A 25,274-nucleotide genomic window follows, 5' to 3' on the forward strand; every position below is an offset into this window, starting at 1 on the left:
GTTTTATAATATTAATTAAAATTTAATAGATATATTTTAGCATTTTTATAATTCTAATTTAATTTTTTTATTGAGTATTTTTATTTTTGTATTTATATTGTTTTGGAAAAAAAGAATTTTTTTTTATCCTCCCGCAACCGCCCGCAACCGCAAACGCTAGCTGGAACCAGCTTTTGAATTTATGAGGTTCAGAGCGATTTGGAGCGGTTTGGAACGGTTTGGAACGGTTTGAGCGATTGTTGCAAAACGCCAACAACTGCTACCAACCGCAAAAGCTGCGTTTGCGGGTGGTAGCGGGAAAACCAGTCATGCCCTAAATGACAGCTTTTTTAATTAAAATGTACACTAAAAAGTACAAATGATTTGGCGTCCAATGTTTTGAACTAAAAAATAATAGTTTTTTGGGTCAAAACTAAATAATAATAGTTAGTCTATAGATTTATGAGATATTTTTTAGTTATGTATATGCTTAAAATTTTTCATCAACTAAATAACAAAGAAACTTCAATCCATCTGATGATGAATGATGGATGAAGCTTCTTTGTAACTAATCGCAATGTCTTCCGCCTATACCAATTCTTATTTGTCTAGTGATAAAAGAAAGAAAAGCCTATCTTGACCATGTTTTATGAATGCTAATTAAATTATTAAATTAATCAGAGAGAATTGCTAGTTGCCAAATGAAGGAATACAAGAAGTGGGAAATGATGCAAGCATCTATACTATACAACAAATAAAAAATTATTCCTAAGTCTAATCTTCAAAACAAGATCTTGGGCAAATCTTCATAAAGCATGAGAAGACATTATTTTAAACAGAAATAAAATGGTATTAAAAGGGTACAGATTATTCTATTTTCAGGTGAATCAAGTCATGAGAATACTCTTATTTTTATTAAAAACAATTCTAATGAAATAGCATTTGGTTTGGAGTTTGGACAGTTGTTCCATTAAGACCCCACTGCTCTAACTGAAACATTAGGTGTTGTGACTATGTTCACTCGTACAACCTACGATCCTTGATTGGCGGACCAATTGGTGTCTCATGCACTCAAAAGCTCTTTCGGGTTGGGTTGCGGGTCAAACCCGCTCCGCTGATCCGCCAACCCGCAGATTACAAAGTTTCTTTTTGTCAAAAAATCTGACCCACATAATCCGCGAATAAATAAATTTGTACCCGCACCCGCCCCACTTAATTTTGCGGGTAACCCGCAGGACCCGCGGGTTATATTTTTATTTTTAAAAAGTATTTATTTAATTTAATTTTTGTAAAATATAATATAAATAATATGTTTATAATTAAAATTTTAAATATTTTAAAATATTATTATTATTATTTTTCAAAAATTCCCATATTTTCTTTAAAAAATGTACATTTTTACAAAAAAAAATTTAAAAATCTTTTTTTTTAAATGCGGGTTGGCGGGTATCCGCGTTTCAAAATTTACCAACCCGCACCTGTCCCGCATAAAATGCTCATAATCTGCATCCGCATCCGCGAAAAGATTTTTCTAAATTGTTTGACCCGCACCCGTCCCGCGGCGGGTCAAACGGGCGGGGCCCCGCAGGTGAAAACTCATATTTCCAAGCCTACTCTCTATCAGGTCTTTTATTTTATTTCTTATAAAAACTTGTACTTTTTTTTTGATAAAAACTTGTAATACTATTTCAATCGAATGAAAGAAGAATTCCAAATAAGTATGCTGTCAACAATCATCTTATGTATATCCAATAATCTGGAATAATTTAAACCCATTATGTTTTTTTTTCTAAAGTGTGGCTACTAGGTGGGTGGGTTGGTTTTTATAACATTCGATATAATAATATTTATATTTATATATATGATATATGTCTACGAACTATTTCCACCTCACCTGTTAATTACTATTATATGTCTTTCTATTGCTATCGAGCAACTTAACATCATACAAAACCATTTCTGAGAGCCAATACCTGATCTGAAATATTGGGAATCATAAATATTTTTAATTAAAAATTATAATTCCTTTTCTCATAATTTGGGGATTTTTATCTATAAAGGAAACTTCTAAAAGTTTTGGAGACCAAATCCAATATTTCGTTAGGTTGTCCCAGATCCGGCACAGAAATAGCTAGCATACGGTGCGTAAATATCCATTCTACCATGTTGATTCTAAGGTTTAACTCCAGTGTCCGACCGGCTAACTCTATTAATTGGTTATATAAAAGGAGAGCGCACTATAGCTTGTAAGTATTGTGCCAAAGATTACGAAATGTGCTTCAAAACATGTACAGAGAACTACGTATTAAAAAAAAAAAAAAAAAAACGGAGGTAGGAATCAATTCTATGGGGGTCATAATAATTTTTTGGAAAATTGAACACATGTTCACTGAGGTCAAACACTAATTTTAACTGAGTATTTCAGTAAATCCATTCAAATTTACACTAAAAATAAAACAAAAAATTAATTTCATAGGGGTCATATGACCATATGACCCCCTTAGAGCATCTCCAACCCATTGCTATTTTCACCTCTATAATAGCATTTAGAGGTGAAATTGCTCCAACCCACCTCTATTTCTTCCTCTATAATAGAGATCTCTATTTTTTCCTCTATTTATAGAGGAAGAAATAGCATTCCTCTATTTTTTATTCTATATTTTAGAGATTGCTATTTTAGTGGAATACATTGGAGCATATCTCACTTCTATTATAGAGTTCCCCTATTTTAGAGGTGAAAATAGCAAATTACATTGGAGATGGTCTTAGCGCTTCACTATCTCCGCCAACTGGTTGAGACATTCTTCATGCATCTCGATTTTTAATATAGTGCATGTGTTCTAATAAAAAAAAAAAACAAAGACGTATTCACGTAATTTCTCTAAGCAAAAAATAATAATAATCTAACTTACTCAATTTGTTTCTACTAAGTACTTTACCATGTAGAACTTGCAAGACATTCTATTTCCATATAAGACATACCAGAGTCTTAAATAGTAATCAGTACATCGTTCATTATACCAAATCCATATCTAATCAATATTTTCATGAATTCTACTTATTTACGTTTTATTTTTTCTGTTTAAATGAAAATTAGAACATGCATATATAAGTGAAAAAATCGACAAGACCTAAGTTGATTTAGTTTACATTTCTTAAGTAGGTCCAAGAAAATAATTAGAGTATCTGATAGTTGTCCCCGCAGTTTGCCTCTCCGATTAGTCGAATAATTTCTTCTCTTTTAAACGACTCCACGAGCACTCGAACCTTAATTATATACCATTTCAGTATATTTTATAGGAAAAGAAAAGAAGACCACCAAGAATGACAAGACCAAAGGTTTTTAAACTATACCATAAACCTAATGGATCAATAAATGATAACACGAACAATGATTATAAATGAAGAAGTCAGAATTTCTTAACTTCAAGGTATTAATATTGACTAAATTCTTTTTTTGAGACATATTGACTAAATTCTTTTTTTGAGACATATTGACTAAATTCAAAGAAACAGTTATTACTTCAATCTTCTATTTCACTGCATTGTTACTTGCTAGCATATATAGAGTAACTTGTAATCGCCTCGTTGCCGATTTTTGTTTTTAATATTTAGTCAAAAAAAAAAATCCACATTGAAAAATATTACAACGCTTATCGAGGATTAGCATTATTGGAATTTCCCAGATCATGCACGTAAATAATTGTCATTGCACGATGCAGATCTCCAAGCCAGCCAGCCGTGTGATCCCCGAAAGACTCTTCTATATAATGTATACATATCGCCGATAATTTGGGATAGTGGTTTAACTTTAACTACTACTGATGCAGTAATGCCTGTTTCTTAGGTATAGCCTATAGGAATTTTAATATTATGTAGACAGTAAGACGGGGCAAAACACGTAAACAAAAAACATATCTAAGTTAAGGGCCAATGTGTGGAATTTATCCACATCCAGGTTGGTACTTCCATCATGCGGTTTGGGGGGCTTCACGGACAAATTCATTGATTGCCTAGTAAGCTAGTAACAATAGGTACTAAATATTTGTTATATGTTTATAAAAAAGTTTTAGCACTAATAAGGATACATAACATTTACTAATTGTTTTTATTAATGCAAACTGCTCAAAACGTTCAAAATGAATAATTTCAGGAAGTAAAAACCTACAATATATGGGTCGGACACAGACAAAATTGGGCTGTACTAAAATCTTTAGTTTCGGGCTTAAATATTATATTACTACGATCTGCCAAATAAACTGTTCATTCTCCGTGGGCTAATACAAAAAATACAACAATTACGGAGAAACCCAAAATGTCAGCATTGTTTGGGAATCATCAATACTACTTTGTGTATAGTACAGTCTGGTCAACTAATTAGTTACTTACTTTTAGTGCTAGCCTCGTAGAGTCACTTAGAGCATCATTATCCCAAAACCTCTTGAAGAATTTCTTAATTAACGTTTAAAGTGTAAAAGTGAGTTAAGAGACTTAGAAAGAGATTTGAACATTACAATAGTTTCTTTTTCTTTATCAAATACTTACAATAGTATACTGAATTAAAAGTTGATCCAAACCACAATCGAATACCAAAACAAATTTAGGCTTCGAATGGTAACATCTGTCCCGCACCGCACTGCAGTTAACAGTAACAAAAATTTCTACATATACCATATATTTATACGTTTTTATAACTGTCAGAACCGCACCGCAATCAAACCGCTTGTGCTACACTGCTCAATCCGCTGTTACCATTCGGAACCTTAATGGGGAAATGTCAATGTCTTCATTTTTTTGGTTGATGTACAAAGTTCCTAGAAAAAAAATTAACTTTGAATGTATATGCGACACATCGATCGCTACTATTTTGGATTTTTTTGTTCAACCCTCGATTTCTGGTTGACATCATGAAGATTTGATCTATCATTCCTTGGCCCATATCTTTTGAAAATCAATTCACAAATCAATCTTAACTTTCGCAGATTATTTTTAAAAGAAAAATGAGCATATCCATTGTAAAATATATAATTTTCACACGTAATTGGAAATTTTTCTTTCTACTTGTAAAAAAAAATTTTTTAAACCAAAATCTCTTTGAACTAAACCTTTTTAACAAGTTAAGTTGACAAAAAAAAAATCAGATAAATATTGATTTGTTAACAAAAACATTAACATTTTGTAAATAATTTATTTATTTTTGAGTGGGAAAGACAAAGCAAAAGCATCTCTAAGATTTGATACGCCGTGGTGTCTAAAAGAGTGAAACAGCAAATTATGTTTGGAGAAAAAGAGGAAAACTCCAATGCCTTAAAAAGAAATGTTCGAACGAATATTAGTGGGCCCCGGTTTTTAGATTTTCGTGGGCCCCGCGGATCCTAATTTTAGTGTGGACGTCAAATGCATTATTATTTGTCCACCTTCCTCGTAGTTTTTATTTTTAACTGTAAGTAGTAAAAACTCTGGTAAGAACAATCTTAACAGATGTTAAAAAAAAGAACCGTGATTGAACCGATTTACTAAAATAGCTTATGTGAATGTAATGGTTATCAAACCAGCGTCTCATCTTCAGTTACTTTTAAATTTTAATCCATTTTCAGGTTTTCACATATATTATTGGTCAATATCTCACGATCTTTTTTTCTATTCATTTGTACGGATTTCTCCTCTATTATTTATTCCATTTAGGAATATTTTTCTCAATCATATTCACATAGAACCCCCACCGGATTTTCAGAAATTTCAGTTGTACTATTTTTACAAAATAAAGTTTAATTTTCAACCCTAAAAGCACGGCACAAATAAATAAAATTATATTTTTCACATGAATGTGAACCAAAGATTTTGTTGGATTTTTCATTGCTGGAGAAAAAAAATATAATTAAAATAAAACAAAAAAAGACATACTAAAAAGTTTGATTGTAATTTTTGAGAGTGAGAAAAAAAATTTAGGAATATAAAAACTGTCTGAAGGAGGAGAAAAAGAAAAGAAAACAGGCGTGAGCTCTTGTTCCTCTCTCTCTCTGTGCCTATTTTGATCTTCTCCTCTCATTTACTACTACTCATCTATGGCCAGAGACGGTGGCGTTTCTTGCCTACGGAGTTCAGAGATGATGAGGGTCGGTATCGGAGGAATGGAATCTCCGCCGTTGGATTTAGATGAAGTTCATGTCCTGGCTGTTGATGACAGCCTCGTTGATCGGATTGTCATTGAGAGATTGCTTCGTATTACCTCCTGCAAAGGTCAGCCTTACTATTTTTTTAATTAATTTCATTTAATCTTTTCGCCGGAAAGTTACTAAAAATAGAAATATTTATTCGGCGGTTCTGTTTCAGTTACGGCGGTAGATAGCGGATGGCGTGCTCTGGAGTTTCTAGGACTAGACAACGAGAAAGCATCTGCAGAACTAGATGTAAGTCTTGGAACTTGAAGATATTTTTATATGATTAGTGATCAAAATTTGATTTTAGCAACAAATTTTAGCAAAAATAAAATTTTGATTTTAGTATTTTTTTTGTTACTGATTCTCAGAGATTGAAAGTTGATCTGATCATCACCGATTACTGTATGCCTGGAATGACTGGCTACGAGCTCCTCAAAAAGATCAAGGTCTGAACTTTCCCACTATTTTACAGATTATAATTACAATTTATTTTTGACCAAAAATAATTTACAATTTATTGTTGAATCCTTTCGGACCAATGTGGTTTTTTCCGTTAAACTGAAACAGGAATCGTCCAGTTTCCGACAAGTTCCGGTTGTAATAATGTCGTCAGAGAATGTCTTAACCAGAATCGATAGGTGGGTTTTGTAATAAATTTGCAAACTTTTTTTTGTTGGGTTTTGAGAAACTGTTGATTGATAAAAAAAAAACGCTAAACTGATCTCGGCAGATGTCTTGAGGAAGGGGCGGAGGACTTCTTACTAAAACCGGTGAAACTCGCCGACGTGAAGCGCCTGAGAAGCTATTTAACCGGAGACGTTAAACTTTCCAACGCAAACAAACGGAAGCTTCCGGAAGATTCTGTTCCCGTCAACACCTCGTTTCCTCCTCCGCCGTCGCCGTTTCCTATTTCGCCTGATTCGTCGGACTCTTCTCTGCCGTTGACTATCTCGCCTGAATCGTCGGACTCTTCTCCGCCGTTGTCTCCCCTGGAAATATCTTCCTCGCCACTCTCATCGCCAATAGACGATGAAGATGATGATGTGTTGACATCGTCGCCGGCGCCGGAGGAATCGCCGGCTCGACGGCAGAAGATGAGAAGTCCTCTGGATTAGATTAATAAAAGTTTGTTTTTTAGTTCGTCCGTGTAATATTTATCTCCGTTAACTTCTTTTACCTTCGACGGCGCTTTAATTGCACGTTGACTTGACGCCGTCAAATTATAGATGTCCTTTAATCTCGCTCCACGTGGGCTTTTCTGGTTCTAAAAAGCTTAATTTCTTATAATAATTTTAATTATCAATGAACAAAGTTATGGTTTCTTAAGCTTAAATTGAGGAAGAGAAAATCCCTTCGTACTATCTATCTACTCATATTGTAATTTGTATATACATTCAGATAAGTTTATTATGATAAAACTCGAACATGCGTTTTAAGAGGCAAATATCTAATCATAAATAACTTCGCTAGATATGAAAATGCAAGAATCCTAGCTAGGTTGCATGGAAACAAAAACATATACGCTGAATCGAAAAGTAGAAACATGATTTTTGTTTTTTTTTTTGCTTTGGAAACGTTCTAAAATCATCTATAAACAATATATATATATATATACACATATATATAATAATATAATTGATTAATATTTGCATTCATTTTTATTAGATTTAATATACCTTATAATACAAATATACAAATAACCATTCTATTTAATCATACGAAAATAAAATAAGTCATCATTAAACATTAAAATCATATAAAAAATTAAAAATAACAAAAACGCAATACTTAAATATTAAATAGCTTAACTAAAATAAAAATCATAACATCAAGTCATAACCAATTGGAAAGTTCTAGCGTTTCCAAAATAAAAACGCAAATTTCCAATATATTTTCAAACTGAAATTTTTAAAAAACGAGTTTCCAATGTATTTCCGTGAGTTTTCGAAAAATTCCATTTCCGAAACGTGAAACGGACCTTCAACCGAGTTTCCATGCAACATAGCAAGAATCAAAGAGCTCATGTTTTTCTTCCAAATACATCAAACAACTAATGAATAACGTTTGAATCCGACGCACATATATTGTCGAGATTCGAGAGCTTAAACAGTTTATCAATTATTTTCTTGAAATAGAACCTATAATAGTCACTTATTGATTTATTAACACACGCATATTCTTTTACGAAAAGTTTAATACAGCTTAACTAAGAAAAAACAAACCACAGTAAGTCAATATTACTATTAATCCCTGTTTGGAAACTCGCTAGGCGTTACGCGTACGCTCGGCTTACGCCTAGTGCCGAATGAAAAAATCGGAGATTTTGCGGAAATTAATCGGCGTTTTATTTTGGATATATAGTATATAGTTGTAATGAGTTACATCGAAGTTTACTTAGTGTAGTGGTTGGGATTTCTTTTAATTAGGGGATTAACCCGGGTTCAATCCTGAAAGAGAGCATTACAATTTGATTTTTAATATTTAGGTTAAATGAAGGGTAATTTCGTCATTTACGTGTCATCTTCTTCCTTACACCTTTAGGTTTTCTGCAATTAGAAACTCGACGGCCCCCCCTATTTTGACGAGTTATAGATCAATTTTCTTCATTTTTTTTGCTGTTTTCATGTAAACTTCACAAATCATATGTATGTTTGTCGATTTAAAGGCCGAAATGAGTAATAACTTAAGATTTTTCAGAGATCCGATTTTTTTCACCGAATTGACGAAATTCGCCACGCTTTATGGCCGGATAACGCTTTTCCGGCGAGTTTACGGTCTTAGGCGGCGCGTTTTAGAACAGGGCTATTAATATACTACAAAGAAGCGGATATGAAAAAAAAGAAAAAAAAAAAGAAGCGGATATGCATCATTGATATCATGCATGTGTAGTCGTGTAAAGAGCAAGCAAGAAATCTGCTCTTAGAAAATGGAGAAAATAAATAGTAAAGCTGGAATTGGGCAACTCTTGTTCCCTTCCTTTAGGGCATATATCTCCATAAACAGTCTTTATAGATCCGCTGTCTCTGGCACTCACTTCAGTGCTTTTTTGACGGTAGAATGTGTTTTTTACAGAACCGTTTGGATCTGAGTAACTAAATAGATATTCACGTGGATGATGTATACTCCATTTGTAATTCTATGGTTACTGGAAATAATCTAAATGTACTGTTTAATGGACCCTACTCGATCTATTGAGCATTGGGATCACATGCCAAACTCAGGTGGACGTATAGAAGGTGTTGGTGACGAAGCCCGCCAAAGCACCGTACATCTTAGGTTGACGTATGACTCTTTTAGCTAGTAATCCAAATTTACAGTGTATGAGAGCTCTTTTCAAAAATATCAACCACTGAACAAAGATGTATTCCTTATTCCTCCCCCAAGTTATTGTGGATACTTACTAAGAAGACTTCCATCGGAGAGTCTTCAACATGTGAGTCCCACTACATGTAGAAATGTAAGTATGTAAACTAATAATATTTAATTATGGATATTTCAAAATGAAAAAGTCCATTTAAGATATCTTAGCATAGAGTTTCCATTATTTTGAGATACTCGAACCAGTTATTCATAATGTTTTATTTTTAACATGTTTTGAAAATTTGTGTGAAATAGTGCTCCAACAAGAAAAATTGACAGTCGAATAGAAGTATTATTTTCAACTTTTTTTTGGTCAAAGTTTTTTATTTTTGGGTGTAAATGTTAAGTTTTTTTTTTTTTGGTAAAAGTTATTTTCAACTTAACATGAAGGATCATATTATAACCTCTTTTGTACTGTTAATGACAGAGCCAACCACATTCGAAGGATGAATTCACTTTTGTAACTTGTAGGTGCAATGTATATATACCAACAAAAGCATTAATAATTGTCGACAACAAAATCATACCCAAAGGATACTCCTCACGTTTGGCATTCTTTAAAAATTGCTAAATTAACAAAAAAAGAACCATTGGGTTCGTTTTGGCTGGCCCTTCATGTGGGGAATGGATCTGTATCTTTTCTCTTTTGTCATCTCTGGCTACTGTAGTGTCCCGATCGCTGCTGCATGTGTCTTTCCACGTTTTTATGCTTTACTCTTGACATGTAGATTTTACTTTTGTCAGATGGCTGAGCTATTCTTCGCTACATTTACAATGTTTTATCGAAATTTTTTTATAAGGAAAAAATAATTTAAAATCTTATCCGCACAGGAGATCATATCTCGTTAAACTAGCTAATCTCCTCTGCGTTTTTCATTCTATCCAAAAAGTATCGTCTACGTTTCTATTCAAAGAAAAAGTTATACGTTGCTATTTGCTATTGTTCAAACTCATGATCTTCAATATTTCATTAACTGGGTGACGAAGACGAACCATAATACTAGTTTTGTCGTTATCTCGTTTTTCTTTCGGGTTCAATATTGCAAGACCGTCACAAAACATTTTCTTGTGTTTTGTCTTTTTAGTATGGACCGAAAAGGCATTTGTATTAGTGTCACTCTTTTTCAAACTATAATGAGAAACTAATTTTGACACATAATTCGATTAGCAAGATTTTTTAAAATGCATGCTAATCACGAATAACCAAATTATTTATTTTTTAAAATATTGACTCACAAGCACATTCATTAATATCTTGAATAAAAGTGCTAGCAAAAAAACCTCCATTTAACTGCTAACATTATTGAACTCTATTAAGGTGGATGGAATATTCATTAGATAATCACTTGGTGCTACGAATCCTAGTTTTTTTTCTTCTTAATTATAATCGAGGTTATTAGTATTCAGTTTGTATAGAAACTGATACAGAAACATGAATACGCAAATTGAAAATCCGATTGATGTGACAAAACGATAGCAAGGTTGTTGATGATAAGATTCATTGGATAGAGGAATGTTCTCGTTTTCTTTGCTTAACGGCTAACAAAACTTCACCAATAGCTTTTGCTTAAACAAAAATCTTGCCTCACCAAAATGACATTGACCACACTTTTCTTGCTTCTTCAAGGATACAACTAATAAACAAATATAATTTTGACCAAAAAAAACTACTAAACAAATATAATATGTCAAACAATTAAAAAAACAGAAGATATATAAAAAACAAGAAGATAGTTTAACTGCATGTTATTAAACATCATTTTCTCAAATTTATCATTTATACACTCACTTACTCACCCCCTAAAACTCATCTCTCTAAATGTAAAACCCAACAATAAGAACTAATCCTATGCTTCTAAACTTACTATTAGCGTTCATACTTCTGATGGGTCGGGTCAGCTCCGACCCGGACCCGCTACAAGACTACTGCGTATCTCCTCCTCTTTCACCTCACCAACACATCTTCCTCAACGGCAATCTATGCAAAGATCCAACAAAAGTCACCGTCTCCCACTTCACAACCTCCGCATTGTCAAAACCCGGAGATACTCGGGCCAACCCCTTTATGACCAACGTCACTCTCTCTACAACCGCCAATCTCCCGGGTCTCAACACAATGGGCCTCACGATGGGCCGTATCGACTTTGGCGCCTCTGGCGTAGTCCCACCGCACGTACACCCACGCGCCTCCGAAGTGACGGTCTGCCTAGACGGTGTGCTTCTGGTCGGTTTCGTGGATACGTCAGGTCGGGTCTTTACCAGGAGCTTCATCCGGGTGAGACGTTCGTGTTTCCCAAAGGGTTGATACATTTTCTGTATAACATCGATACAGTGAGCTCGGCTTTAGCTGTCTCTGGGCTGACTAGTCAGAATCCTGGGACACAGTTTGTGTCTATGGTCTCTTTGGATTCAAAACTTCAGATTCCACAAGACGTTTTGAAGAGGCTTTACCATATCAATGACCAGGAAGGATATGTTGCTAGTATCCGCAAAAACCTTGGAGGCTGATGTTTGTGTTTCAAAACTCCAATGGTACAATAATATACTTTATATCTTGTTGAGGAAATTGTGGTTAAGTTATTAACTAATTGCTAAACTATGTGTAAATATATATACGACCAAATCTACATGTATATATATTTAATTGGAATGATATAATCTTCGTATAGAGACTAATAAACATGAGATGATATATTTGTTGATCATCGTTAGCATTATGTTTAAAACTCTTGGATCACCTAATATGAATCTAAATGGTATAAGTTTGATTTCCGTTTGGAGTGTTCTACTCTCCTAAATAAAAATGATTTAACATGGGTTGAGCTTTGTCATAGGAGATGTACGGATTTTGAATCAATAATCTTTTAATCATTCAAAAAAAAAGTTGTTGAAGGAAGAAACTACGACTCCTCGACGTTGGCAACTTCCCTAAACAGACCCATACATTATTAATAAAACTATGCACACAAGGGCCAGAACTGGCTGCTCCAAACGCAAACACACAAAAAAGTGGCTTAGCTAATCATGAGCCATATGATGATCCCACTCTACCAACAAGCCTTAGCATAATCTCTAAGAGCCAGAGAGCCTTTACCACGAAGGCAGTAAGAACGTCAACACTTACACTTGTAACAAGAATTAAAACAGTGTTTAAGTCAATAAGACAAACACAATGCATATCCAGACCATCCCAATGATCAGGAAATATGAAAAAAGAGAGAAATGGATTTTAATTTGAACTTCTGTCTATGGCTATTTGGCTTTAGTTACAGATACAGACTCAGAAATCATTGCACTGCTATACACACGAATCCTAAGCCAACCAATGAGTTTTTTATATAGATTCAAAGATTATCATCTTAATATTGACCATAACCAATGAATATAACAAAAGTTACAAAATAAATCCTGGAGCAATCTTGAAGTTCTTTTACTTTCATTGATTTAGTGAACAACAATGGGCATTTGGTCTAGTGGTATGATTCTCGCTTAGGGTGCGAGAGGTCCGGAGTTCAATTCTCCGAATGCCCCTTTTTTCGATTTTAATTTTAGCTCTAACTTCCTTCAAGCTTCTCCAGGCCCATTTCCACTATCCATAAAAAACCCAAATCATGAGATATTTGACGGCCTTGCAGAGCCAATCCTCTTTGTTTTTCGTTGACAAGTTCTCATTTCACTAACATAATAGACCAAACCTAGAACCAACAAATCGAACAAACCAAACCAAACAATTGTACTTTTACATTTTGCTCTCAAAATTAAAAATAAAAAATAAACCGGAGCAACTTTAGTAGACTAGAGACCAATTATCTGTGTTTTTTGTTGACAAGTTCTCTTTTCACCAACTTAGTACACCAAACCTAAAACCAACAAATCAAACAAACCAAACCAAACCAAACCAAACTTGTACGTTCTATATATTCCCTCAAAATCAAAATTAAAACTAAACCGGAACTTGAACCGGGTTATTACATCTGTTTAGTTCCGTCTCGCTCGCAACAAGTGTTCCTCTTTCATTTTCTTCTTTTCTTTCCGTCACAAAACTCCAAAAACAAACCATTTTCCATCTCTCAGGCCAAAAAACCCAGAGATTTGATCTCTCTGGCGATTCATCATCCTCTTCATCCACCACACGCCGTATAAGTTAAAGGATCGGTGGTGGTCTCTCGATGCCGCCGAACGGAGATCTAGACCGTCAGATCTCCCAGCTGATGGAGTGTAAACCGCTATCTGAGGCCGATGTGAAGACGCTCTGCGATCAAGCGAGGGCCATCCTCGTCGAGGAGTGGAACGTTCAGCCCGTGAAGTGTCCTGTCACCGTCTGCGGCGATATCCACGGACAGTTCTATGACCTTATCGAGCTCTTTCGAATCGGTGGGAATCCTCCGGATACTAACTACCTCTTCATGGGAGACTATGTAGGTCTGTCTTCTTTCTCCTATCTTTCATTTACTTTTTAGATCTATTGTTTTTGGTAGGTGAATTGCATAAAGTTAGTATCTTTTAATGTCTGAAGACTCTAAAGTGAGTTGCTTTGTGTGTTGTGTTGTGTAATGGGAATGAACATTCTTTTTATTCTGTTTGGTGTCGTTAGAGAGAATTGAAGTACAGATTAGCGGTGAATCTTACGTAAAGTTAGCATCTTTAAATGTTTAAAGTGAGTTGCTTTGTGTGTTGTGTAATGGGAATGAACATGTTTTTGTCATTTTGGTCTCTTTAGAAGGAGTTGAGGTACAGATTACGGATTCTTGTTTGTGAATCTTATGTAAAGTTTGCATCTTTTAATGTCTAAAGTGAGTTGCTTTGTGTGTTGTGTAATGGGAAAGAACATTTTTTAAACAGTTTAGGGGAGTTAGAGGGAGTTGAAGAACAGATTGTGGATTCTATTTGATATTCATTTCATCACAATGATATTTGATTTTTTTTTCCCATAATAGCCTTTTTAGTGGTTATCTTTTGTCTTACCATTCAATTGCTTGCTTGCTTGCACTATTGCTTGTGGTGAGTAGGTTTGGTTATTATTATTGTGCTGTGTATTTATCATTTGGTTTTTAACAAATCAGTTTTTTTTATTTGCAGACCGTGGCTACTATTCAGTAGAAACAGTTTCTCTATTGGTGGCCTTGAAAGTGCGATACAGAGATAGGATTACAATCTTGCGAGGGAATCACGAGAGTCGTCAGATTACTCAAGTGTAAGCTTCTGTTACTTCTGACTAATGCTAAAAAGCATTACCCTGTGTGATCCTTACTTTACTTGTCTGTTTCAGGTATGGTTTCTATGATGAATGCTTGAGGAAGTATGGAAACGCAAATGTCTGGAAGTTTTTCACGGACCTTTTCGATTTTCTTCCTCTTACTGCTCTCATAGAGAGTCAGGTTTGAGCTCTTCTCTCCACTTTGATGTTTGTGACATATTTTTTACTTTTGACTTAATCACTTTTTTAAAATCAATTACAGGTTTTCTGCTTGCATGGAGGGCTATCACCTTCTCTGGATACCCTTGATAACATCAGAAGCTTGGATCGTATACAGGAGGTATTACCTTCTCTTTTCTGATTAGAAGAGTTATTTTCTGAAAGAGCAAAAGAACATCTTATTGGTCATCTCTTTGACTCTTATGCATGGTGTGATGATCTGTAGGTTCCACACGAAGGACCAATGTGTGATTTACTATGGTCTGACCCTGACGATCGATGTGGGTGGGGTATATCTCCACGAGGTGCTGGTTATACATTTGGACAAGACATCGCAACTCAGTTTAATCACAACAATGGACTCAGTCTCATATCAAGAGCTCATCAGCTTGTCATGGAAGGTTTTAACTGGTGTCAGGTCTGTATGTTCATCTCAATTGGCCCGCCTCTCTTTTTCATAACTGTGGATTGAATCATTGAACTCTCTTCTGTAACAGGACAAAAATGTTGTGACGGTGTTTAGTGCACCAAACTATTGCTACCGGTGTGGAAACATGGCAGCTATTCTAGAGATAGGAGAGAACATGGACCAGAACTTCCTCCAGTTCGATCCAGCTCCTCGTCAAGTCGAACCAGATACTACCCGCAAGACCCCTGATTATTTTTTGTGATTTATTTGCATTTTTTTTTCTTTTGTTCCCAACCATTTATAATTTTTAAAAAATCTGTTTTATCTTGCTTATGAATAATCATTCTAGTGTCTCTTCATTTACATAGTACATAGTGGAATCAGGTCACCACTTTCATTTAAGATTCGTTAATAAATATAGCTTTGCTATTAACCAAATAAAAATTGTTGTGTTCATAATTACAAACAAAAACGCCTAAGCAGAGGTTTCTATTTATATTTTAATACCATCTAATATTGTGAACTGAAAAAAGTGTCAGCCTAAATATATAACACAGCTCATATATCCATTTTTTTGGTTTCCTTCTTTCATTTCTTCTTTGGTGCTTTGGGTCGTGACCTCATGCTAGCTCTCCTAGCCACGTCCCAAGCCTTCTGTGGCGCGTATATACCCAGCTGAGACGCAAAGAACGACTCATAACCAGGTGAATCAAAGGCAAAACCAGTGTGCTTTGATAATTCCCTAGGTAGTTGGGATATCGCATGGCTTCTCGCCTCCTCTGGTGAGAGCTCGTTCTTTATCTCCAGCTGATCCGCATTGTTACTATCCGGCTCGTGCCTGTGAATCTCTTGAACTATCTGATAATCATATGTGAAGAACCACCTCTCCACCCTGCATATTCCCAAATTTCTCAAATCAGTAAATCATTTGAGATACAAGTGTTAGATCCAAGTTTTACTTACCCTTGGTAGATGAAGTCTGCCAGAAGAGCAACAACAGGAACAAGCAGCAATGTGAAGTAGAAGTAAAATGTACTCATAAGAACATATATAACAAAGTAGACATTCTCCTGCAAAAGAATAAAAAAAATGAGATGCCAGAAGATGTAAAATACCAAGGGAGTGAAGTGAAGCTTACGTTTCTATCACGTGGCGTCATGATCCCACAGTAGACAAAAGCGAAAACGAGCCATGCCAAAATGCTTCCAAGAACTGTGATATGATGCCATCTGGTAATCGAGTTGCTCATCAAAAGAATCCGCAGGTTCACGGCTATGACCAGACAGGTGAAGACCATTGTGCTCACGTCCCAGAGACCGAACATTTTGCCTGATGAATTTTTGCCGTCAAAAGCTGAGGCAGTTACGAAGAGATAGCATACCAAAGATTGATACACAGCAGAAGAAGCCCAAACCGCCACAACTCTCCACTTGAAAAAGGAATTGCGTATGCCTTCTCTGTACAGCTCAGGGTATCTCTTTGAAAGGGATGCACTCACATCCTAGCAAACGCACAAGTCAAGTTCTGAATAATCGATCCAAAATATAAAGAGCTGTAAAGAAAACGTTGTTACCTTCTCAAACAGCCCAAGAACAATCACAGGAAGAGCTGTGAAGAAAACGTTGTATAATGACTGGAACCAATCATCATAGAACCTTTGACCAGAAAATCCAGTTCTAAATGTGAACCAAAACTGAGTCAAAGTGAAGGTAAGATTTTTGTAAAAGAAATACATGACAACCTGCCAAAACAAAACACCATTATTGTAACATCAAAATATTGTAAAAATAAGTTTGAGGTTGAGAGAGAGAGAGAGAAACCAACCTTGCAGATTCTAAGATATGACCACCGTCCATGGACAAGAAGCAAATCCGTAAGAAATCTAAACTGAGCGATGGCGAAATCACTAGCCATCACAGCTTGCATTCCTTCCATCCCACTTATTCCTACACCAACATGAGCTGCTTGAATCATGCTAACATCGTTAGCTCCATCACCGATGCTAAGTGTTATCTTTTTCGCCCCTTTTCTCACCAAGCTTGTAACCTAAAATTCAAATTAGTGTGTCAGTGATTAAGAATCAAAGTCGGCCATTTAAAGATTAATCAAAAACAAATAATCTAAAATTACCTGCGCTTTCTGTAATGGAGAAACACGACAGCAGACGACTGAAGTACAGTTCAAGCTCAAGCTGAGCAGAGTAATACGCAAAGTCGGGTCTAATGCATACATCAAACACTTCCCGTCGATAACGAGAGCCAGCTTTGGTCCAGTTACAGTATTCAGATACTGTTGAGCTTCTTCAAGGCTCTTCTTCAGCTCTTTCTGTACTTCTTCCTTAATAACACGCGCAATTTCAACTTGGTCTCCCTAGAGTTAGATATACTTCAACCATTAGGACTGTAGTGAATGATAATCATACAAACAAATGTAAAGGGCATCTGTATGACTTACCCTTTCTTCAGCTTCCCTGATTGCATCAGTTTCAGAACTGATAATGAACTGTTTCATATCATTGTTGATCAAGTTGCAAGCTGAAACATTAGAAGAATCAAGGAGCATAAAGTTTAATATGGAAGAAGGAAAAAGAAGTGGCAAAAGAAAGAGTTTCCAACACTTACCGTATGCAATATTAATTGCAGTTTCCATCTTGTCTCCTGTTAGCACCCAGATCTTAATCCCAGCTCTTGATAAGGTCTCTATGCAGTTAGGGACCCCTTCCTGAAGCTTGTCTTCTATTGCAGTTGATCCAATCAAGATAAGATCCTTCTCAATGAGTTCAGCAACCTCATCTAATTTCTTCTCACGATCTCGTAAAGCAGACTTGGCCTGGACGAATTTTTCATTCCAACTATCATAGGCTTCAGGATTTAAATCTTTATACGCCAGGCACAGGGTACGAAGCCCAGACGATCCAAAGTGTTCCAAGTGCTCCCTTGTTACTTTTCTAACATCATCCATAGCGTCAGCCAATCTCTCGAAGATTACAGTATCTGCACCCTGTAGACATTATAACCAAGCAATGGTCAAATTTGATTATCAAAGAACACAGAGTCATCCAACTACCTAGAAAACCGTTTACCTTACAGTAGAGTACGAGTCTCCCATCTGAAAAACGACACACAACAGACTGGCGCTTCCTTGTGCTGTTAATGCATGGTGTAATGTTTCATTAGTATGCTTAACATGGAAAAGAGATAACAAACTAACTCTCTGAAAGCCTTATACACCTGTTGAACTCGAGAACATTAAGAATATCATAAGACATATCTTGGATCTTTCCCATCTCCTCCGTATGAGACTCGCGAACATACACCGTAGTTGGAGTACGCCTGAAAATAAATGAAAGTTGTCACGAAGAAAATCACAGAGAATTGAGAAAAAAAAGCACCTCAGCCCAGAGTGGAAGCAATATATAAATAGCTAACTAATTAAAATGTTCTTGTCAGATTGCTTGAATCTTCAACTTGTGTATTGTAAATGAGAATAACCTGTAAAAGAAGAATCCAAAATTCTTAGCGGCTGTAACTAGAGCAGCTTCATCTGGAGATGCAGCTTGATAAAAGATCTTCTCCGGGGACTCATCACCTTCAGGGAGGACTGTATGGCATATAGCCAGGCATCTGAAAAATTCCTACAGAGATGATAATACAAAACATTTAAGTTAGAGTCATGCGCATGTTCAATAACAGAGAGAAGAAATATGAAGCCCCAAGGTAAACTAAATTATGTAAATCGAAGTGTTTTCTTAAGGATATTATGTAGACTTTTCAAAGTCAAGGCTCCAAGAACAGAGGCCTAAGCTCAAGTATTGGTCAAAGCCAAAATACCGACTTAAAGAAACGTTTTATGAGAAGATTTAATAAATTAAACTCCGAATCAATGAAAAAACTATCAAAAGGGATATCATCCATTGTCCTGGACTCTGGTCACAGGAGAAGGGAACTCAAGACTAAATATAATTTCCATAGCATTACCAGAACGTACGCATAGACGTTAGTGAAATTATAAAACATTTAAAAAGGAAATAACACCTAGATGATATCATAAAAAGCGGATATCTCAATTCTCTTTCAAGCTTCACACATGGAAAACAGAAAACTTATTTCTAAACTAGTCAAATAACACATCACTAGGTATTACGATTCTTGAACAGATTGCGAGTAAAATCTAAAGGAAATGAAAGACACCTTGCAAAGGTCGGGATTGGGTTCGTTTCTCCAACCTCCTCGCATAAGCCTTGGATCATCGAAGTTAAATCCCTTTTCTCTTATAGCATTAGCCGACCTTTGTTCCTGAGAAAATCATGGCGTAAGACAATAGGATCAAATGCTCCACTATGCGTGACACAACACAACATCCTCACACGAGGAGAAATTATACCTCTTGAATCTTTAAGCCATCACGCTGAGCAATTCCTCTTTCTATCTCAGTAATGCCACATCCATAACTTATTCCTCCAATTGAACATTTAAAAAACTCCATCAAGTTTCTTGTCAGAGTTCCGGTTTTATCAGAAAAGATGTATTCAACCTGGAAGATGCCAATAATAAATAGTACACGCAACTCTTTCAACAAAACCGTTGATATCAAACATATGGCAATTGGTGAGTGGATTAGTAGCTTACCTGTCCAAGCTCCTCGTTTAGATTCGAAGTCCTGGCGGAGGCAGGAGTATCTGTCTCAGCATGATACATGTGAAGGTCTCGGTTGATAAACTGAGTTGACTGAATAAACTTGATCATCTGTGTTCCATTTGCAGAGGAAAAAAAGGAAGCATTCAAAATGTTTATACCGCAAACAACTGAAATTAAAAGAACATTTTTGGAAAGACCTACCTCGATGGAAACATATAAGGAGATCGGTATAATCGTAGAGAAAAGAGTGATCAGAGTGAAAAAGGTGAAGAATGCTATCTGTGGCACCAAAGTTACTATAAGCACCAGCAATCTATATTCTAAAGAAAACCAACTCAATTATGCAAGATTATTACCGTCATTCGGTTACGGTATTCCCAATCTAGTTTATGCAGACCCAAATATTCATGGTCACGATCCGTCACAATTGCACTGCAAAATTTAATAGATTATTATAAATCAACATAGTTTTCGATAAACCACAAGATTGGTTAGGAGCTATACCAGCCAGTAGCTCCAATGAGGCACATCATGAAAAGAACACAAAAGATAGTAATAATGAGTTTGTCGAGTTTCTTTTCCAGTGTACTTCTTTTGGAGGGAATATTCATGGCATTCATCATCACCTGCATGCATTGCATTCACCACCATGTAGATCAGATTATATACATAGAAAAAATACATGGAGAAACATGAGAATGTCACTAAGAGGACAATCCTGAATGCTTGCATACCAATAAATTTCTCAAAACTAGTTTTATCAAACAAGCTTCACGGCAGCTTACCTTAGTCTCATGACCAGTGAAAATCACAGCCCCAACAATGTATTCTGTGTTCCTAAGACTGCATCCCTGAAAATTGGAATTCAGAAGAATTACATAAACCCAAAAAAAAATATAAGGTCTCACATAATGAAATCCTGTAAGGCAGACAAGGAACACACAGCTAAAAGTAGAAACAGTCGATCATACACGCAATAAAAGCTGGTCCGGAGAGAGAGGTAAAGTCTGCTTTTCTACTATAAGATTCCCAGTGAAAGTGTACAGGGAATTATTTGGCTGCTCGCACTGAATTTCACCTGCATAGTAAAAGAGAGAAACATTGGATAAAATTGATAAATAGAACGCTATTACGCTAACAAACAATGGCCTTAGATAAAATGGATGAAAGGCGATAAGCACAGATTCAGCTAAGGAAATCTCCGCAAGATAATAATCATCTCCAAAAGGCTAACCTTTAAATTCAGAAGCTTTCTCTGATGTCAAGTAATCCCATGTCCTTTCAAGGGCCTTTCTAATTTTTAAATTTGTTTCCCCATCTAAATTTGCAGTCTGTACTTACAAAAGGTACGCACAGAAAGACTCGATTAAAAATGTATATTAACAGATAAAAATCAATAGACATAGAAAAAGTAGTCAAGCACCTCTACATAGCAGATACCATCAGGATTTGTGCTGGACAGGAAAAGAATATCAGCTGGAAAAAATCCATCTTTATTTATCTGCAAATATCAACAAAGAATATTTACCAAGATTATAGATTTGAAGTTTAAAGATAGTTACAAGTTCTGAATCCCTCCACCAACGCCACCGAGTTAACTGAGATCTACTGAGATAACTATAATTCGGATAATAATCAAATAAACAAGTGTATTAATAATTTCTAGAGTTTTCAGTACAACCTTGTTCAATAACATAGTAACTCATGACCTCTGTTAGAAAAAATACCTTGATAATATCTCCGACCTGCACCTTCCGCCAGGGAATAAGCACCCATTGTTGATCTTGCAGAACCTCCACTGTACTGTTATTTATGGACATATCATTTTGAAAGCGTTTCTGCAACAGATTATTTGCAGAAGGATTTAGATGTTGAAAAGCAATGGGTCCTGAAACTCTTATGCATTCACTAACTAAAACCCAATACGTATATTAACAAGAACTCTATTTCATCACACTGAGGAATAATATATTTCTATAGTGTTAAAACAAGCAGAATTAGAAGTCAGGTAGGCCCTCACCCAGTCTTCAAAAGCCTCTTTAATGAGAGAGACGAGGAGCACCATCGACAGAGGAGCCACATTAGTAATTGGATTTACAGGGCTGCAGGAAAAAAAAAACAGTTTATCTAGTTACATTTGTACTTTACTGATTGCACGAAATAGAGAAAATGATGATAAACACGATAGCAAACTTGTTAAGGCATGCCTAATGATCAGCTAGAACATAAAAGTGGCACAGTAACAAATTCATAAAACCGGCAAAAAATGACTTTATCCACATAAACCTCATGGGAATTCAAACACATGTTTTGGTTGCTTTATGGCCAAGTGTTACCAGATAATCAAACAAGCACAAGTCCGTACCAAAAATGAGCCAACTTTGATGGAGTTTAACATATACCTTATTGGTGTCATTGACAGACATGAGATTCCAAGAAAGTAGATATTCGCTATGCGCCTAAACTGTCAGAAAGCAAGTTACTTCTCACATCAGCCAAGAAACGTCAAAGACCAGAAAGAAATGCAATTTAATGATCCAAGTATCTAATTTTTTAATTCTCCTCAAAACCTAATGGCGCATCAAAATATATCACAAACATAGTCAAAGTCAATAGGCTCCTTTACAAGGAGTCCGTAGTTTGAAAGCCAGGACACTAACTTAATCATTTTTTAATTAAAAAATCATTAATCTAATCTTAAGTCAATTAACAAAAGAAAAAAAACAACAAAAGAGAGAAAAAAAAACACTTACTTGCTCAAAGAGACCTTTGGGGAGAAAGGTGAAAACATTATACTTCGTTGTAGAAATTGAATTACCCTGCCACATTCGTTAAAAGCAAAATCATAAATTGACTGAAACACAATAAAAAAAACAAATTTTCAAAACTCAAATGCACATATATCTGTGAGATAACATAGAAAAAAGCTAGAAGCTTTAAAAACGGCGTCGTTACCTTGAAACGGACGGGGAGATTAGCATCACGATCATTGCAGAAGACGGTACGGTAAGTTGGAGCCTGAGGCTGTATACGTCCAAGCGTGACGGTTCTAGAGGGTGCACGAAGGAGAGACGGTGACGACGACTCAACGCTTAATCCACCTCCGGAGCTAGCCATTCCGATTCAATCGAACCTTCAGCTTTCGCTAATTTCCCTCCAATTTTTTTACCCTCAGAGCGCAAGATCCGGTAGAAACTGAGAGGACCATCTCTCTTTTTTTCTTTTCTTTTATTTTCCCTTTTTCTCTTTATTATGCTTTTTTTTTTTTACTTTTCTGTGGTTATTATTCTCTCATCTAATAAAAATAAATACATAAATAGATCAGCACATCACATCTTGTTATTAATGTTTTCGAAATCACCCAATCGTATAAGAGATTTTTATTTTAATACATGTTAAGAATCGTATAAGAGATTTTTATTTTTAAAATCTTTTTCTGTGGTTATTATTCTCTCTATCTTTGATTTCTTTCCTTATCGACCTATAACATTTTGAGTCCGTTTTTAATAAAATAGATGTATGGGCGTATGGAATCGTATACGAGATGGGCAGATGGAGATATGTATCTCAATCCAGACCACTTGAAAAAGATTTGTATCAACCAACCCTTCATGTTACAAAGATTACAACATAACATAGAACGCATGTGAAAGCTCAAAAAATATTATCAACATGTTCTGAGACAAAGCAGCAGAGGAAATTATCCTCACAGAGTCAGGATCAGAGTAAGTCGACCTCCCTTTATAATGATGGGTAATCTATACAGTTTTATCATTATAAAAAGAAGATAATTGTTCGATCATACTCAGAAATCACAATCATGGAGCAACATCAATATTGTTGATAAAAAAAAAGGAGCAACATCAATATTATAGTATTAATAGCCCATTTTGGATTAGGCCCATATATAACAAAGTAACTTCTCTGACAAGTATGTGTTATTAGGTTTGAGAATTCGTACGACCTAATTTTCTTTTTTTTGCTAAACTGTAAATATCATATAGATGAATAAAAGATTTTACAAGAGATGATCTTAGTTTTTGAACCATCTTGACAAAAAATAACAAAAAACAAGATGGAGCACTGAAAATTATACCCTACTAGAAACTATCTCAACCACATCACCATGAGGACCTTGTAGCTCTTTCGAACTCTCCTCGCAGAAATGATGTTTCTTAGCTCTTTGTCAATACCGTAGAACACTTTAGAAGTCGGTATACTTGACTGATTATGCACCAAATTGTACGACCTAATTTTCTCTTACACAAATGAGAGTTTTCTCAAGTTGTCTGAACTCAGATCGCAGCTTCGGTGAATGATCGGAGAAGTGCGAGATATGAAGAAGAAAGATGTTTATATTATCTATGGATTTGTGTATTTCGCTACACAGTTATCTTCTTCTTCTTATTCCACTTATAATCTTATGTCTTTCTTTTGATCTCATCAGATGCTTTTTGCTCGTTTCCATCAAAATAATTTTTTTTTTTGGAAAAAAAACTATTTTGATACAAACGAGTTAAAAGTAGAAAGATTAAGTCTTTTCAGAGAAGAGCCTCCATGTATTTTCGGGATAACTTTTTTGCTATGTAGAGTTCTTGCATTTAAACTAATGTTACAACTTGTATATGTTTATCAGACGTTGAGTTTGGTCCAATATTTTTATAAGAGATTGAATTAGCTTTTAAGTCCTCTATTGGCTGCGTGGAAATTATTGACCACATATGTGCATATATATCAATCAGTAAAGCTTGGAGAGAGTTAGTTTTGTGAGGACTCGGTCATATAAACGACAAGAACATGAGTTTTCTACTTTTCACACGCTGTGAATTAGACGTACACAAAAAGTAATTTTTTATCTTTACATTTTCATGGAGATTGAAAATGTAATACACATGTCCCTCAATTTTTATTGAAAATGAACCAAAAACGTTGAAATTTGATTTCTAAAATGAATACGCGTTAGTCAAAAATAAACGAACAGCTTGTAACCTAGGTCTAGTAGTTTAGATAGTGAAGTTGGTGAAATTGGTGGCTCTTGTTGGGAAAGTTGTTATGTTTCCACTTCTTTACTTTAACGCTCCATATTTTCTCTTATAAGTATTAAACCCATTTTTTTTCTTTTTAATCTAGTTAAGCTGCTTTGCTCAATTATATACAACTAGAAGTAGCTAGTTATATACAATCATTGCGTTCGTAAGTTTCGAACGTTGGATTCATCAACTCAATTTACAGTCAAAACGCAGTGATTGCTGAAGGAAGGACGATGAGCTGGGGTAGAACGTTCTTTAATGCATATCGAACGTTTAAAATGT

General features: G+C 35.3%; 4 protein-coding genes and 1 non-coding gene across 5 annotated transcripts; 4 read left to right on the top strand and 1 right to left on the bottom strand.

Annotated features, from left to right (window-relative positions):
• The first annotated feature begins 5,960 nt into the window (after positions 1-5,960).
• On the top strand, positions 5,961-7,466 carry LOC103847729 (two-component response regulator ARR4). Its single transcript, XM_009124813.3, has 5 exons — positions 5,961-6,219; positions 6,313-6,389; positions 6,509-6,586; positions 6,708-6,778; positions 6,871-7,466. Exons 1-5 carry the CDS (start codon positions 6,045-6,047, stop codon positions 7,253-7,255), a joined length of 786 nt encoding a protein of 261 aa, XP_009123061.1. The 5' UTR covers positions 5,961-6,044; the 3' UTR covers positions 7,256-7,466.
• A 247-nt stretch (positions 7,467-7,713) lies between these two features.
• On the top strand, positions 7,714-12,202 carry LOC103843299 (germin-like protein subfamily 1 member 1). The gene is given in 2 exon segments (XM_033279600.1): positions 7,714-11,755; positions 11,758-12,202. Coding segments are annotated over 2 exon segments (657 nt in total). The 5' UTR covers positions 7,714-11,349; the 3' UTR covers positions 12,009-12,202.
• A 757-nt stretch (positions 12,203-12,959) lies between these two features.
• TRNAP-AGG lies at positions 12,960-13,031 on the top strand. Its single transcript has one exon. It is a non-coding gene; the product is annotated as a tRNA-Pro (tRNA).
• Positions 13,032-13,499: 468 nt separating this feature from the next.
• Positions 13,500-15,754, top strand: LOC103843301 (serine/threonine-protein phosphatase PP2A-2 catalytic subunit). The gene is made up of 6 exons (XM_009120007.3): positions 13,500-13,922; positions 14,580-14,694; positions 14,770-14,878; positions 14,960-15,037; positions 15,143-15,334; positions 15,414-15,754. The coding sequence occupies exons 1-6, from the start codon at positions 13,670-13,672 to the stop codon at positions 15,585-15,587; spliced, it is 921 nt and encodes a 306-aa protein (XP_009118255.1). The 5' UTR covers positions 13,500-13,669; the 3' UTR covers positions 15,588-15,754.
• On the bottom strand, positions 15,734-23,463 carry LOC103843300 (phospholipid-transporting ATPase 3). Its single transcript, XM_009120006.3, has 26 exons — positions 22,918-23,463; positions 22,716-22,781; positions 22,365-22,426; positions 21,983-22,064; positions 21,690-21,800; positions 21,386-21,463; positions 21,197-21,293; positions 20,934-21,040; positions 20,748-20,813; positions 20,467-20,588; positions 20,319-20,394; positions 20,164-20,241; positions 19,954-20,070; positions 19,709-19,858; positions 19,516-19,620; positions 18,817-18,959; positions 18,556-18,657; positions 18,408-18,471; positions 17,947-18,325; positions 17,780-17,859; positions 17,456-17,695; positions 17,150-17,371; positions 16,899-17,066; positions 16,464-16,826; positions 16,289-16,395; positions 15,734-16,217 (listed from the first exon to the last, which is right to left on the bottom strand). Exons 1-26 carry the CDS (start codon positions 23,077-23,079, stop codon positions 15,914-15,916), a joined length of 3,651 nt encoding a protein of 1,216 aa, XP_009118254.1. The 5' UTR covers positions 23,080-23,463; the 3' UTR covers positions 15,734-15,913.
• Between the last annotated feature and the right edge of the window lie 1,811 nt (positions 23,464-25,274).

The sequence above is a fragment of the Brassica rapa genome, chromosome A09 (genome assembly GCF_000309985.2).
Source record: "Brassica rapa cultivar Chiifu-401-42 chromosome A09, CAAS_Brap_v3.01, whole genome shotgun sequence".
Taxonomy (NCBI): domain Eukaryota; kingdom Viridiplantae; phylum Streptophyta; class Magnoliopsida; order Brassicales; family Brassicaceae; genus Brassica; species Brassica rapa.